Source organism: Symphalangus syndactylus, chromosome 14 (genome assembly GCF_028878055.3).
Source record: "Symphalangus syndactylus isolate Jambi chromosome 14, NHGRI_mSymSyn1-v2.1_pri, whole genome shotgun sequence".
NCBI classification, from domain to species: Eukaryota; Metazoa; Chordata; class Mammalia; order Primates; family Hylobatidae; genus Symphalangus; species Symphalangus syndactylus.
In genome coordinates, this window is record NC_072436.2 from 118314335 (window position 1) to 118326597 (window position 12263).

At 59.6% G+C, this 12263-nt stretch overlaps 1 protein-coding gene across 5 annotated transcripts in view; it reads right to left on the reverse strand.

Annotated features, from left to right (window-relative positions):
* Positions 1–5356: 5356 nt before the first annotated feature.
* Positions 5357–12263, reverse strand: part of RAB11FIP3 (RAB11 family interacting protein 3) — a 98111-nt gene continuing 91204 nt past the window's right edge. For all 5 annotated transcript variants that reach the window (XM_063617017.1, XM_063617016.1, XM_063617015.1 and 2 more), the window contains 5 exons: positions 8831–8912; positions 7965–8102; positions 7580–7735; positions 7257–7397; positions 5357–7130 (listed from right to left, as the gene is read on the reverse strand). In XM_063617017.1, the coding sequence (XP_063473087.1) occupies positions 7017–7130; positions 7257–7397; positions 7580–7735; positions 7965–8102; positions 8831–8912 (631 nt within the window). In that variant the 3' untranslated portion in view covers positions 5357–7016. The remainder of the gene's footprint in view (positions 7131–7256; positions 7398–7579; positions 7736–7964; positions 8103–8830; positions 8913–12263) is intronic.

Sequence of the window (12263 nt, forward strand, 5' to 3'; positions counted from 1 at the left end):
GCGCACGCGGCGCTGTGAATCGCGCGCCCGGACTACGACTCCCACAGGGCTGCGCGGCGCCGCCGGGGCGGAAGCTCGGGGCGGTGCCTGCGCGAGGCAGGCCGGGAGTTGTAGTCCTCGGGTGGCGCCCTCCCAGTCCGCTGACCGCCCGGGCCACTTCTCCTGCCCGCGCTGCTGGAGACGGCCGGGCCCCAGGCCTCGGTCCCCGGGAGGCGCCGCGCTCCAGGATTATCAGGGAGTGGGGCGGTCCGAGGAGGAGCTGGAACTACAACTCCCAGAGGGCCCTGCGAGGGGCACGGAGGGGCGGGGCCTGCAGCCGCGGCGTCTGCGCAGCTGCGGCATCTCAGGCCCGTGGGGCTCGGGGGTAGCCGGGTCGGGGCCGTTCGTGTCCGGCGGGGCTCTGGGCCGCCGCCCGACCGAGGACCCACGACACCGCCCCGACCCGCCGTGTTCGCGAGACCCGGAGATCCCTTCGCGCCTTCCAGGACCGCCCCTTTCGCGACGCCGCGTGCTGTGCTTGGTCCTGGTGGCCAAGAGCGGCAGTGGCAAGGGGACCGCCCTGGCCCGAGACGCGGCCGGGCCTCTCAGCGGCGCTTGGGCACAGGCTCTCTAGGACCCTTCCTCCTAGGTCGTGGAGGGACGCCATTAAACGGCCACGCCGGGCTCAGCTGGGACGCGGCCCACGGCGCCCAGCTAGGGCCTGGGGGAGGGAAGCCGGGGCGACTCCTGGGTCCTTCGAGGACCCTTGCGCAGGCCTCATTCTCTCCCCGGAGGTCCCCTTCCCGCTGCGCTGAGGCCACTCTCCTGCCAGCAGCTGCTGGGCCGGCTCTCGGGAGGGTGCCTTGGCGTCAAGCTTATTAGGCTGCAGGGTGGGACGTGAGTGCTGAGGGCAGCCAGACTCCCGCTCTTAGGTGCAGATGAGGAGGAGCCTGCGAAGGCAGTGGCTCTGCGGGAGAGGGAGACACTGGAGCAGGGCTGGTCAGCCGAGATTCCGGAGAGGCGGTTGTGGTCCGATTCTGTGGCGAGATTTACAAGTGGGAGTTTGGGTGACGATTGATCCTGGGCCAGAAAATCTAAGCCAGTCTCAGCAAGACCTACAAGGCCAGGGCCAGTGCTCCTCAGAGGATATTCATGCTCCAGGAAAGCCAAGGCTGGGCCTCTGTCATGCTGTAGATGCTGCAGTAGGGACACCCGTGTCCTATGTGGAGCTCGGCTTCTAGCTGCAGTCAGGGCAGAAGCTGGCAGAAGCTGGCGGGAGGGGTTTACTTCTGTCCTCGGAAGCTTTTGGTAAGGACACTTCATTCCTGTGTCTTGGACACCTCCCCCTAGGTCTGCTGCCCGCTCTGTGAAGACAGGCAGGGCAGCTGGATGTGCCGTTTGTTCCCAGCCTATATCCATGCCAAGGCATCCCAAGGGCAGGAAATGCGTCCCCGGGGGCCAGTGGGGGTCTGGGGGCACAGAAGGCTGCAGAGTGAGAGCTGGCTCTCCTCTCTGCAACTTGGACAAGGCTCTGGGACCCTGTCCTCCCCAGCTTCCTCACCTGCGTGGCAGGTTACTGGCCAAGTGTGGCTTTCGAACCACAGGAGAGGGCGCAGTCAAGGCCTGACTCAGGGACCGCAGGTTCCCTTCTCTTCTCAGTCCTTCCCTGGCACTGCCTAGGTGGCTCCCTGGCCAGGGGCTGGTGGTCTAGCCAGCAGAGGGTTCATGGCCTTATAACCTCCCAACCAGAGAGGCAGCTGCAGTTGAGCCTGTTGATCTGATTGATGCTGAGGGCCCTGCCAGCTCACTGCAGAGTGGCCAGTTCTGGCCAGTTTTGCTAAGCCAGGCCCATTTGGGGTGAGGAGAGGGTGGGAGCACCCCAGCTCTCCCCAGTAGCCTGTCATGGTGAAGGAGGAAGCCCATTCACCCAGAAGAGGGCCTCAGGAGGCGTCTTCAAGATGACTGAGGTTTCCCCGCACAAGGAGAGCGCTGGAGGGGATGGGTGCAATGAGAGAAATGAGTCTCTCGTGCATCCGTGAGGCCAGCCTGTGATTGTCTTGAAGATTCTGAGTCACCAGACATCAGGCACAAAGGCGTGAACTGTAAGTGACTGCACAGCAGAAGGTAAGTGACTCTGGATTATCCAGACCATTGACCGAGCCCTGCTCCGTGCCAGTGCAGTCCTGGCCTGAGGACACAACTCTCACATCCAGACAGACCTGAGCAGCTAACCCAAGTGCGCAGAAGAGCCAAGAGGCGAGCCATAATCCCCCCTGGAGGAGAAGAGGATGGGGAGGGCCAAACAGAAAGAACTGAGACTGGAGGCATCTGTTCAGTCACCCAGAGAAAGCCTCACTCGCACACAGCAGCAAACAGAACAGACCCCAGTGCCATCACGGAGCCCAGACTTGAGCACACAGGGACCTTGGCGTGGAGCACGAGGGTGCCAAGGCCTGCCGGTGGCTGACTTGTGTGCTCTGGTGCCACGCTCAGATTTGATGGGATGACCCTGCAATCACCTGCTTCATGAGCCACACAGGCCTGGGTCAAAAAGACACGGACCAGCAGCCTGGGCAACACAGATAGCGAGACCTGTCTCCACTTAAAAGATAATTAGGCAGGTGTGGTGGTCCCTGCTACTTGGGAGGCAGAGGCCAGAGCATCGCTTGTGCCCGGGAGGTTGAGGCTGCAGTGAGCTGGGATGGCACACAGTGCTCCAGCCTGGGTGACAGAGTAGTCCGTCTCAAAAAAAGAATGGGTGGCAGGACAGGTGAAAACACAATGGACGGGGCCGTGGGAGAAGTTCCTGCCCTTCTCTGGGCCACCACCTCCAGGTTCCTGGACTGCCAGCAGGTAGAGGGGCCAGGGTGCCGTCCGGGGGGCCGCTGAGGGGGTCCAGCCTTCCTATACCTGCCCTTCAGCAGAGTCAGGCTGGGGCGGTCCTCATGTGAGGGGCTCTGCACCCACGTCTGGGGCTCTTGTTCCAGGGCAGGGGCAGAGTTGTTCCTCTCCATTCTGTCGGGCAAGACTCCTTGGTGCTCTTCCGTCGGGCAGAACTGACCAAGACTCAGAACACTCAATGTCAGGAGCCAGCTGGGGACAGGATCTGCCTTGGGAGACTTGACAGGCCCAGTGACCATCCCACTGCACAGTTGGGGGTGGCGGGCGACACTCCAGAGGGACACGTTCGGGCCTCCTGGAGGGTGCAGGCTTCTGGGCACATCCACCAGGCATGCACACTCGCCACCCCACCCTGCTCTCGCTCACCCACAAGGTCTCTGGCAGCCCTCCCAGGAATGTTTCCATTTCATCCTGTGTTCTCCTGTCTCAAACTCCTTTGGGCTGGAGACCCCAATGGGTCATCGAGGTGGGGCCAGCTGGACTGTGGACAGGCCCCACGTTTAAAATCTAGCGTGGAAACTGAGGTGCTCTTAGACGCAGTGGGGTATCAGGAGGAGGAAGCTGCTCCCCTTCCCCTCCCTGGCTCTGGCCTGGCAGCGTGGAGTGAGTCCCCCTCCCTACCTCTAGCTTCTCCCTCTAGGCAGAGATGGGCCTTGCTGGCACCACACAGACCCCTGGGTAGGTGGGAGAGCAGGCCCTTTTCCTGGGAGCAGGAACTTGGCCTTGGACACACCCACACCGCCCATGTCACTCCTCAGTGGTTTTTTTTTTTTTTTGAGACGGAGTCTCGCTCTGTCGCCCAGGCTGGAGTGCAGTGGCGCGATCTCTGCTCACTGCAAGCTCCACCTCCCAGGTTCACGCCATTCTCCTGCCTCAGCCTCCTGAGTAGCTGGGACTACAGGTGCCCACCACCATGTCTGGCTAATTTTTTTGTATTTTTAGTAGAGACGGGGTTTCACCATGTTAGCCAGGATGGTCTCGATCTCCTGACCTTGTGATCCGCCTGCCTTGGCCTCCCAAAGTGCTGGGATTACAGGCGTGAGCCACCGCACCCGGCCTGTCACTCCTCAGTTCTAACTCACGAAGCAACCAGGGTTCTTGGGCTCTGTGACCTGGAACCATTCTGCTGCACCTGCACTGAGGGTTCAAGGACTCCTCACTGCAGGCCACGCCTGGTCCTCTTCTGGTCACCAGCCCGCAGGCAGCAGCTGGGCTGAGGGGACTGGCAGACCTGGGTCCTCAGCCTCCCTGGGCCTTGGTTTCTCCATCTGCATCTGGGAGTGACAGGCAGGTGGGCATCTCGCACAGGGGGTGGGAGAGCGAGAGCTGCAGATGCACAGTCTGCTTCCTGGATGCTGGACCAGGTGGTCCAGTTTTCAAGGCTTGTGTTTTTGGGGGACTCTTGATCGGATGGGACCACTGCCTGCAGGCCATTCCTTGTGGCTGCAGTGGCACTAAGCTCTCTCAGACTCCCTGGCTGCCCGTGACCTCAGGAGCCCACTTCCATCGGCCCTGCCTCCTCACCTTCCTGTGCCTGTGGTGCTGGACCTGTGTCTGCCCCCTCTTCTGGGGGACGTCCTCCCACCACCCTGCACATCACTGCCCTTTCAAATTCTTTCTGAAATGGGGTCTCGCTGTCGCCTAGGCTGGAGTGCAGCGGTATGATCACAGCTACTGTAACCTCCGTCTCCTGGACTCAAGCAATTCTCCTACCTCAGCCTCCCAAGGAACTGGGACTACAGGTGCGCACCACCATGCCTGGCTAATTTTTTATTTTTTAGAGATGGGGCCTTGCTATGTTGTCCAGCCTGGTCTTGAACTCCCGGGTTCAAGCGATCCTCCTGCCTTGGCCTCCCAAAGTGCTGAGATTATGGCGTGAGCCTCTGTGCCCTGCCCCCCACTCTTCTCTTAATCCCCGGGATGGGACGTGCTGACGGCTCTCCCGACATGGGAAGTGCATCCCCAGAGGCGTATGACCCAGAGCCATTATGCCCACATAGCCCTGTGCTGTGCCCTTTGCCCGGCCCCCCACCCTCCCCCTGAGGCCCACACAGCCCTGTGCTGCCCCGATTTGCCTGGTCCCCCGTCCTCCCCCTCGTCCCAGGGACGTGCTGACGGTTCTCCCGACATGGGAAGTGCATCCCCACAGGCGGGGACACTGCAACCCAGAGCCGTGATGCCCACACAGCCCTGTGCTGCCCCCTTTGCCCTGCCCCACCTGCCCCACCTTGATGCTGTCTCAGCAACTCGTCAGCATCCAGAACCTGGCCAGAAAGCTGCCAGGCTCCACTGGACCTGGAGGTGCAATCCTACGGCCTTGGAAGGGTCTTAGTCTGACAAAGCTGCAGAGCCAGGCAGGCCTGCTGGGTTCTGAGCTCAGACAACTGATGGCCTCGGACGCCTTGAGGGAAGCTGGGCCAGGCCCTGGAGACTCCCACCCCACCCTGTGGCCCCCCTGGAGGAAGGAGCCGGCCTCTGCGTGTGCAGTAACAGCTTTAATCTGTGGTGGCCCCTGCCCTCCTGCATCCAGGCAGGAAGAGCTGTTTCTTGGGGAATTAAAGCAGGAGCGTTTCCCACACTGTCTCCTGGGAATCCATGCTTACAGTGACAGCACTGCTGAGTGGTGCCATGTCACCAGGGCTGGGCCTGGGCACAGAGAGGCAGGGTGCCAGTCTTTATATATTATACATATATATATATATATATATATATTTCATGTGTATACACAGATAGTTTTCTCTCTTGAAAGTATTAAAAAATTGATCAGCCTTCAATCTATAAAAAATACCTACTCTACATGATAGAAAAATCTCTCCGCCAAGTTTACACTGATTTACACCCAAGGCTTTCCCCAAATGTACAATAGGAGGCGACCTCTTACATCCTGGTGTGGAAGGCGGCGGATGCGGGGCCACACACGTGCACGCACGCACACATGCGCACACTCACACACGCAGTGGGTGGCCAGTCTTGGTGACAGGGTCTCGGCCCACCCGGGAATGCTGGGGGTTGGGGGCAGGCCAGCAGTCCTGCAGGATGACACCGCTGCGCCTGGGGTGCAGACCCCGAGAAGCACAGGCCCCCTCCTGCTCTGCTGTGAGCCTTCCCTGCCCTCTCCCTCCTGCGACATGCACCCTCGGGGAAGAACCACGATTTCTAAGTGAGACACACCCAGAAGAAAACAGGGTTCCCGATGTTTGGACTCTGGCCTGGGAAGTGCGTGGGGAGGGTGTGGCCTTTAGGAGGCCAGGTCAGGCCGCACCTGTGGAGAAGCAGCACCTGGGAGCCAGAGGGGCTTGCAGCATCCACCCTGCCTAGGGAGAGCGCGTCACACAGCTGTAATCTCAGGTCCTGATGTCGGAGTGGAGGGCCCCAGTGGCTCCTGCCCGGCCCCCATAGGCGGTCAGAGCCCCCAAGGATTACTGCAGCGAGGATTGGGCCATGGGAACAGCCACGTGGCCTGGAGGCCCCAGAGCTGGACTGAGGTGACCACATCTGGCTGGGCAATGGCCCGAGCAGCGTAGGGAGAGCTGGGAACGCACCAGCCTTGCCCACCTGTCCTTCCCCCACCACCATGTCCGAGGTGAGAGTCCGGGAGCCCGTCAGCCATCAGGAGCGGCTCAGCATGGGTGACACGGCACCAGGGTACTTATGCGGGTTTAGGCAGCAGCACCCCTGGAGGGACCTGTTTTCTTCCTTTCTTCCCAATAGGGCTGCACGTGGGAAGAGGGACCACCACAAGGAGGCCACAGCAGGGCTCACGCCATACCTCTGCACAGAGAGGCTCTCCAGCCCATCCTGCTGAACTGAAGTGTAGGCGTTCACGGCCAGGTTGACTCAGGGCTGGGAAGCTCTGGGCCCCTGGAAGGTCAGCGCTGATGGACGGCCCTGCCACAACCCTCACCCTCTGTGGACCTCGGGCCCTGGGACTTCCTTTTCTCCCTCTCCTCTTCACCACCCTCTGCCCCTTTGGCAGCCCCGGTCTTTGGTGGCCCCAGCTCAGCTGCACGTGGGCTCCCTGCATGCTCTGGGCACTGTCGGCTGTGGGACCTGCTGGTCTTGGCTCCTCATGGTCTGACGGGACCACTCCAGGGTGTCGGAGTCCCGAATCCAGCTCAGGCTGGACCTTCCTGCCTCTACTTGACCTCCAGGATGGACGGGTTGGTCTCCATGATGGCCACGATGATCCTGTCGATGTAGTCCTGCAGGCGGAAGTTGATCTCCTCCTGCTTCTGAATCGCCTCCATGAGCTGTAGGGCAAGCAGGCGGTCAGAGCTGAGGCGCGTGGGCCACAGGCCACGGTGCATAAACCACAGCACACGGACAGTGCAGACTGTAGACCCCAGGCCACACTGTGCAGGCATGGGATGTGTTACCTCATCTCGGGAGACGGAGCTGATCTCTGCAGCCAGGGACTCGGAGAAGGCTGTGGAGAAGAGGCTCTTGGCACCCTGGATGCTGAGGGTAATGATCTGCCCGTTGAGCTCCTCGTTCTGCTCCTTCAGGTTGCGGTTGTCCTGAGAGGGCACAGCAGCATCACTACTGGGCTGTGGCCCCTGCTGGTGGCTGAGCAGGGACAAGGACTGCCCAGGGAAAAAGTCCTCCAGCTCAGATGCTGACCCTCCACGGCCCCCCCTTCCAACTAGCCTCGCGGAAGCTTCTGCAGGAGTGTGAGGGAGGGAGGCCCAGGCCTGCCCACCTGCTTCAGCCTGCGGACCTCCTGCTCCAGCTCGCTCTCCCGGGCGCGGCTGTGGTACTCCTGCAGGCCCATGCTGCTGCTGCGGCCCCGCCGCTGCTCGGCCTCCAGCTTGAGGAGCTGCAGGTGCTCCAGCTGCTTTCGGAGGTCCTCAATCAGCTGCAGGGCAATCATGCAGTGAGCCGGGGGGGCCTGGGCTCCCACGGCCACCGTCAGCCATCACCTGGCTGTAGAACCTCAGGGTTATCTGGCCGTCTCTCGGGAGGACGACACACACCAGCGGCTATGCCCAAAGCAGCACAGCCAAGAGCCAGCATCTTAGGAAACAAAGGCTCCCTGTGGGGCAGGCTGGGCGCAGGACTGGGCGTGGGGCAGGGTGGGTGCTCACCTCCTGGGTGGCCTCCTTGTCCCTCTGGAACTGGTGCCTCTCGTGACTCAGCCTGTCCCCCATCCTCCTCTTGTTCTCCTGCTCTTCGCTGAGCCGCAGCGTCAGCGACTCTATCTCATCCAACAGCTTCTGCTTCTCCTGCAGGGGTGGACACCTGCCCTGGATGCGGGTCATGCACCTACCTGCGCATGCAGCTTGCCCCGGCCGTCTGTCCCTCCAATCTCTGAGTCTCCCAGCAGCAACACGGTGGCCCCCATGCTTGGAGCGTGACAGGGCTGGGTCTGAGCCTTCCTGCCTCTCAGTGGAGGTCAAGGCCACCTGCTTCTGGGCAGAGGCGCACACGCAGGACACGAGGGCCGTTTCTCATGAGGGGCAGGAAGGACCTTTGTGTGGACAGGACCTGACTAGTGGCTATGGGCAGCTCCAGCCAGGCTCCTATGGTTCACGGGAGCCAGGGCCCAAGTGCTCTGAGAATATCCTTTCTGGGAGCTTCCCAGAGCACACCTGGTGAGGTGGGGGCAGGGAGGTCTCGCAGTGACGAGCTGGGGTGTGGGAGCCCCATATGTAGCCTCTGCCTCGACGTCTCCAGTGGTTGGGGCATAAGTGGCTGGCTGATGCCTTCTCTTTGGAGGAGAATTCCCAGATTCAGGGCCCTGGGTCCATCTAGGAGTGAGCCTCTGGGCCCTGCTCCTGTGGGTGGAGCACGGTCCAGTGTCTTCCAGCGGCTTGGGCCCTGGGCTGGCCCCATTCCCTCACACACAGCACAGCATCCTGCTCAGCACAGAGCTCAGGGCTACCTCAGCTGCCCCACAGGCAGGGCACAGGCTGGCCCCACTGGCCACAGCTCCAGGCTGTTGGCAGCTCACCTCCTCCAGGCGCTCAATGTTGGCCTTCAGACAGGGCGTGCAGGACCGGAGTTCACTGTTCTCCTCGTCCAGTTGCTGTAGCCTGGGACACAAGAACAAAGCCGCAACTCACTCTAGGAAGCATGCCTCTACAGGGCCAGTGTGCCCTGTGTCTCAGGGAAGCCCTGCTGGGGCCGCTCTGTGACCAGCAGACGCCCCCAAACGACCAGGGCCAACCCTTAGGTGCCCACCCAGTGCTCCAGGGCAGAGCTGCTCCATAATCCTTGAAGGTTTTATTCTTATTTTATTTTTATTTTTCTTGAGGCAGAGTCTCACTCTGTCACCAGGCTGGAGTGCAGTGGTGCGATCTCAGCTCACTGCAAGCTCCATCTCCCAGGGTTCAAGCGATTCTCCTGCCTCAGCCTCCTGAGTAGCTGGGATTACAGGCGCCTGCCACCACGCCCGGCTAATTTTTGTATTTTCAGTAGAGACGGGGTTTCTCCATGTTGGCCAGGCTGGTCTTGAACTCCTGACCTCATGATCCGCTTGCCTTGGCCTCCCAAAGTGCTGTGATTACAGGCGTGAGCCACCCCGCCGGCCATCCATGATGGTTTTTTTTAATATACTTTGGGTTTTGGAATAATTTTAGGTTTACAGAAAAGTTGAAGCCGAGTACGGTGGCTCACATCTGTAATCCCAACGCTTTGGGAGGCCAACGGGGGAGGATTGCTTGGGCCCAGGAGTTTGAGACCAGCCTGGGCAATATAGTGAGACCCCCATCTCTACCAAAAAATATTAAAATTAGCCGAGCATCGAGGCGGACGCCTGTAGCCCCAGCTACTTGAGGGGCTGAGGTGGGAGGATCGCTTGAGCCTGGAAGTACAAGGCTGCAGTGAGCTGTGATCCCGCCACAGCACTCCAGCCTAGTGACAAAGCAAGATCCTGTATCTATTTATTTACTTATTTTGAGACGGAGTCTTGCTCTGTCGCCCAGGCTGGAGTGCAGTGGCGCCATCTTGGCTCACTGCAAGCTCCGCCTCCCGGGTTCACGCCATTCTCCTGCCTCAGCCTCCCGAGTAGCTGGGACTACAGGCGCCCGCCACCACGCCCGGCTAATTTTTTCTATTGTTAGTAGAGACGGGGTTTCACCATGTTAGCCAGGATGGTCTCAATTTCCTGACCTTGTGATCCGCCCGCCTCGGCCTCCCAAAGTGCTGGGATTACAGGCGTGAGCCACCGCCCCTGACCAAGATCCTGTATCACAAAAAAAAAAAAAAAAAAAAAGAAGTAGCAGACACAGTGTAGTCCCCGTGGGCCCTGCACTGGCTTCCCCAGTGTGGTCACTGTTCTTCACTGTGGTGTTATGTGTCACAGCCACAGAGCCATATTGGGACACTCTGTGGACCACACTAACTGAAGACTGTGGCTTTCCCACGCGTGCCCTTTCTGTTCTGGCACCCCATCCGGCAGCCACACTGCATTTGTTTGGTTTTTTGAAAGAGGGTCTCGCTCTGTTACCCAGAGTGCAGTGCAGTGGTGGAATCTCAGCTCACTGCAGCCTCGACCTCCTGGGCTCAAGAGAGCCTCCTGCCTCAGCCTCCCAAGTAGCTGGGAGTACAGGCGTGCCCCACCACACATGGCTAATTTTTAAATGGTCTGCAGAGACAGGGTCCTGCTCTTTGCCTGAGCTGGCTCCAACTCTAGGCTTAAAGGCTCCACCCGCCTCGGCCTCCCAAAGTGCTGGGGTTACAGGCGTGAGCCACCGCGCCCGGCCCTCTTTTCTGTTTATTAATCATCATTTATTTGTGTCACTATCAACTCAGGCACTTTATGTCTTGGATTGTAATCCAGTGCTATCACTATGAGTTTGTTACTTAAACTGTTCCAGCTTTGGCGTCTCGCAACTCCTTCAGCTGGCCTGTGTCCCTCTCAGATACCCTCCGTGTCTGTGCTCATGGGGGGTTTGTAGTGTAAACACCTCCTCATTTTCAGATACTACACATTGCTGCAGGCTTAGACTGCGTTTTCCCTGTCCCAGCCTCAGAACTGGCCATGTCTCCGAGGAACCCTGGATCTTCTCCATAATCCAGTTGTCCTCACCATCCCATTACCCTGCCGCCATTCTAATTCAATCCAACCTGCACCCACACCCAGAATTTGGTGTAAGTGGAAACCCAGGGGCAGCACAGGGCTGGGCAGGAAGGGCTTCAGGTGTCCTCTACCCAGCAGGGGACTTGCTCTTGCTTTGCAAACTGATGACTGAAACCAGGGGCAAAGCAGATGCAACCCCTTCCAAAGAGCACCGGCCAGCCTCTGCACTGCTGTGGAGGCCACGGGGTGCCCGGGACAGGCGCGCTCCAGGACTTGTCTGGGGCTGGTCAGACCCCTGGCAACAGGTGTTCGTCAGGAGGACACGGGTGCTTGGTGGTGCCACTCTGGTGTGTGCTGGCGCCCTGCAGTCCAGATTCCTCCTCTAGTGTGGGGATGGGTGTGACCCAGCTGTATGTGGGTGGGGACCCTCCTGTGTGCTCGAGCCTCGCCTTTATCCAACTTCCACGGTTCCTGGTGCTACCCACTTCTGAGCCTTCATGTACCAAGATGCAAACGCCGGTGTGTGTCGCCCGTGTGGCTGCTCCGAGATGCAAACCCCGGTGCATGTTGCCCGTGTGGCTGCTCCGAGATGCGAACCCCGGTGCGTGTCGCCCGTGTGGCTGCTCCGAGATGCGAACCCCGGTGTGTGTCGCCCGTGTGGCTGCTCCGAGATACGAACCCCGGTGCGCGTCGCCCGTGTGGCTGCTCCGAGATGTGGCGCAGGGTGTTGTTTGCGTTAGGAGTGTGTGCAGCTGTGCTTTCTGGGCTACACCTTTGCCATCTGCCTTTCCTGTTGTTTTGCTGAGTGGAGCATACTAAGTTCCATTCTCCGCTTCTAACCCTGGAGTCCAGACGGCTCTACCTACAGCTATTTTCTCCTTTCAAAGTAACACTTGAATGTTTTGTTCATAATTATGAAAACAAATTATGTTTTAATTCCATTGAATTTCAAAACTACAGATAAGCAAAGAGAAGAAAATAAAGAGCCACACAGCCTCACACACAGCAGCACTGCCCTCCCGAGGCCTGACCCCTCTTTCTTGCCTCCTTGCCCCAGTCTCTCGCTGTCCATCAGATACACTCAGCTCTGCCCAGCACTGGGGTCAGTCTTTCTGCCTTCTCTCCTTTCATTATCAGGCTCAGGGGACTCTACTCACATTTTCTGGAAGGACGAGCTATGCTACCTGGCACAAGCGAAGGCTTCTCTGGGCTTCCTTGGCTCACATGCTGCTGGAAAGCACCACATACCAGGGCCACGTTCACCCAGTTCACTCTGTGCCTGACGATGGGCCATGTACCCAAACGCCAGGGGTTCAGCAGGTGCCATAAGCTGCAAATCAGGCCCTGGTCTGTGGACATGCCA